The 3,007-nt window shown below is 58.9% G+C and overlaps 1 protein-coding gene across 1 annotated transcript; it reads left to right on the top strand.

The window, feature by feature from the left end:
- Positions 1 to 141: 141 nt before the first annotated feature.
- Positions 142 to 1,681, top strand: LOC118159545 (glutaminyl-peptide cyclotransferase-like protein). The gene is made up of 3 exons (XM_035314127.1): positions 142 to 306; positions 693 to 809; positions 928 to 1,681. The coding sequence occupies exons 1-3, from the start codon at positions 159 to 161 to the stop codon at positions 1,071 to 1,073; spliced, it is 411 nt and encodes a 136-aa protein (XP_035170018.1). The 5' UTR covers positions 142 to 158; the 3' UTR covers positions 1,074 to 1,681.
- Positions 1,682 to 3,007: the final 1,326 nt, after the last annotated feature.

Here is a 3,007-nt window from a genome sequence, read left to right on the forward strand (position 1 = left end):
TGGTGTGGTGGCACCTAAGGGTGGTGGTGACCCAGCTGGGACAGTCCTGTGGCACCCAAGGGTGGTGGCAGGGTGGTGGCACTGCCAGGTTGGCCCCCCCACTGTGGTGGCCTAGCTGGGATGGTCCTGGAGCACCCGAGGGTGGTGTCCCTACGGCCATGTGGTGTCCTCGTGGCCGCGCTGATGTCCCTGCGCTGTGTCCCCAGAGCCTGCTGGTGCTGCTGGACCTGCTGGGCACCCAGCACCCCGCCATCCACAGCCACTTTCCCCGCACCCACCACTGGTTCCTGCGCCTCGTCGCCATCGGTGCGCTGAGGGGACACGGGGATGTGGGGACAGCTGTGGGGTCAGGCATGGATGGGGACAGGGCACGGATGGGCCCTGCGGATGTGCAAAGGGCTGGGGATGTGGCATGGGGACAGGAAGGGTGACAAGGGGATGGGGACAGGGTGTGGGTGGCACCTGGGGACGCCGGTGGGTGTGGGGACAAGGGGGGGGAGTGACATGGGGATGGGGACAGGGTGGGTGCTGGGACAGGGGGGTGGTCACGAGGATGGGAATGGGGACACGGATGGGACGAGGAGGCTGGGATGGGGACAAAGATGGAGATGGGATGGGGACGGGGGTGTCACAGAGTGCCTTCCCCTGTGTCCCCCCCCCACCCGTGTCCCCTTTGTGTCCCCGGTGCGCAGAGAAACGACTGCGGAGCCTGGGGCTGCTGCACGCCTCCCCCCAGGACCAGCCCTTTTTCCGGCTCAGCCCAGCCCCGGGGCCCGTCGAGGACGACCACGTCCCCTTCCTGCAACGTGGTAACGTCCCCGTGTCCCCGTGTCCCCACGCTGCACTGTCCCCAAGTCTCCACCACGCTCCACGTCACCTCGCAGGGAGCGGGGACCACGGTGCCTCAGCCCCGTCGTGTCCCCGCAGGCGTCCCCGTGCTGCATCTCATCCCCATGCCCTTCCCCTGGGTCTGGCACACCAGCGAGGACAACGAGGACAACCTCCACCTGCCCACCGTGGAGGACCTCTGCAAGATCCTCGCCGCCTTCGTGGCCGAGTTCCTGCAGCTCTGAGCCACCCGGACACCCCGACACCCTCCGGCCTGAGCCCCCCTGGGGCGTCGGGGCAGCCCCTGGCTGTGCTGGGAGCCCCCACTAATAAAATCCTCGGTGCCTGGCATCGTGTCCTGTGCTGTCACCCACCCGTGGGGACACCCAGGGGGACACGGTTCGGAACAGGCTCGTTGGGTGGAGGTAGCTGCGGGGGGCAGGACCGCCGAGGGGGAAACCCGGCTGGAAAAGGCAGTGGGGGTCTTCTCGACCCCATTTTCAGCTGGGGAAGGTCCAATCAGACCTCCAAAGGTCCCATCCGGACCCCAAAGTGATGTTGGGTGCTTCATCATGGAGGTCCTCCTCGTTTTAATTTGGTCAGCAGTCCCCTTGTGTTTTATTTCCGCGCCCCCCGCGGTGGCTGCAGACCCAGGGAAGAGCAAACCGTTAGGTAAGGAGCACACCCATCTTTAAAAGATGCATTTAAATATTAATTAAACATTGAGGCAGCAGCGGAATGATCAAGAAAGCGAGCTTTGGGTTCTCATCGTGGTTCTCCTTCATCTGCCTCTAGCAGTGGTCTGGATTTCCACTGCAATCAGATCTCTCCTCTAAAAAAGGACAAAAACAAGTTTTTTGGGGGTCTATTTTGTCCCCATTTCCATCGATGCATGTCCTTGTGTCTGTCCCTGTCACCCCAGTTCTTGACCTCAGAGCCATCCTCTTGCATGGGTCTACTTGGGAACGCTTCACTGCAGAAACGTAATTGGGTTTAAAAAGTGGCTTTTTGTTTGATTATTTTCCAATCTTCTGGACCAATCTTGGAGCATCTGAGCCTGGAGATTATGGAAGGGACCAGATGATGGGACTCAAAGCACTTAAAAGCAGTCGTTGTGTAGCTCTGTGGAAGGAACTGACCTACACAGAGGCTGTTCTGAGAAGTATTTCCTGATTTTTATTGTGTTGTTCTGCTACCGTAGGCCCCCAGTACCATCCCCTACAGAACTCAGAGCCATCCAGAGTGATCCCAGTGCCCCCAGTACCCTCGCTGTATGTCCTGGAGCCCACCAGGATCCTCCCAGCACCCCCAGAACCCTCCCAGAGTATCCCAAATTCCCCAAGAACTCCCCAGTACCCCTCAGAATCACCCAGGACCCTCACAGCACCCATAAAACCTACTCAAAGCCCTCCAGGACTGACCCGGACCCTCAGGAACCTCCCAGGACCCTGGTATACACCTCTGGTCATAAAAGAACCCCCAGAAAGAAAGCTCTGGGACACCATGAGGTCCTCAGAAAGGGTGCTGAGGAATGTGCAGAGATGCTGAGGGGACCACTATGGAAAAAAAAAATAATACGGTTTTGGAGCTTAACAAGCACCTCAGGAGGGGTTCTGAGGGTATTGGAAAGGGTCTAAGGGGGCTAAAGAGGCACCAGAAGGTTCTGGGACATAATAAATGCCTGCAGAGGGGACCCAGGGGGTATTGTGGAGTCCACAGGGACCACGTGTGGGGTTCCTTAGGGATACTGTGAAGGCCAGAGGGGGGCTTGGGGGAAAAGGAGGACCAAGGGAGGGGTCCTGAGGATCTGATGGTGGGTGCAAGGGGGCTGAAAGGGCAAATGGAGGCCTCTGGAGCACCTCAAAAGGCACAGTGGGGTGCCGACAGGTTCCTGGGGAAACTGGAGAAGCTTTGAGGGCATTTGATGGCCAAAGGAGAGTTCTGTGGTGAAATAGATGCAGAAAAGAAGGAAGAAGAGGGCTCTGAGTGTATCAAATGCGAACAGAGGGGAACCAGAGAGCTCCAAGGAGGAATCTGGGTGCAACCACAGGGCACCAAGTACGGACATGGGGACCCCAACGGTGGCCATTGAAGGGGCCCTGGGGCTGTAGCGCAACGGTTGAAGGCCTCCACTTGGGCACAAAAGGGAAATTATCCTGTGATTCGGTGAAATGGGGGA

The sequence above is a fragment of the Oxyura jamaicensis genome, unplaced genomic scaffold (assembly GCF_011077185.1).
Source record: "Oxyura jamaicensis isolate SHBP4307 breed ruddy duck unplaced genomic scaffold, BPBGC_Ojam_1.0 oxyUn_random_OJ70908, whole genome shotgun sequence".
NCBI classification, from domain to species: domain Eukaryota; kingdom Metazoa; phylum Chordata; class Aves; order Anseriformes; family Anatidae; genus Oxyura; species Oxyura jamaicensis.

Coding starts and splice junctions, on each gene's coding strand:
- LOC118159545 (XM_035314127.1), top strand. CDS start 159: ATGTGGTGTCCTCGTGGCCGCGCTGATGTCCCTGCGCTGTGTCCCCAG. Junction 307..692: donor CCTGCGCCTCGTCGCCATCG/GTGCGCTGAGGG, acceptor CCCGGTGCGCAG/AGAAACGACTGCGGAGCCTG. Junction 810..927: donor CGTCCCCTTCCTGCAACGTG/GTAACGTCCCCG, acceptor GTGTCCCCGCAG/GCGTCCCCGTGCTGCATCTC.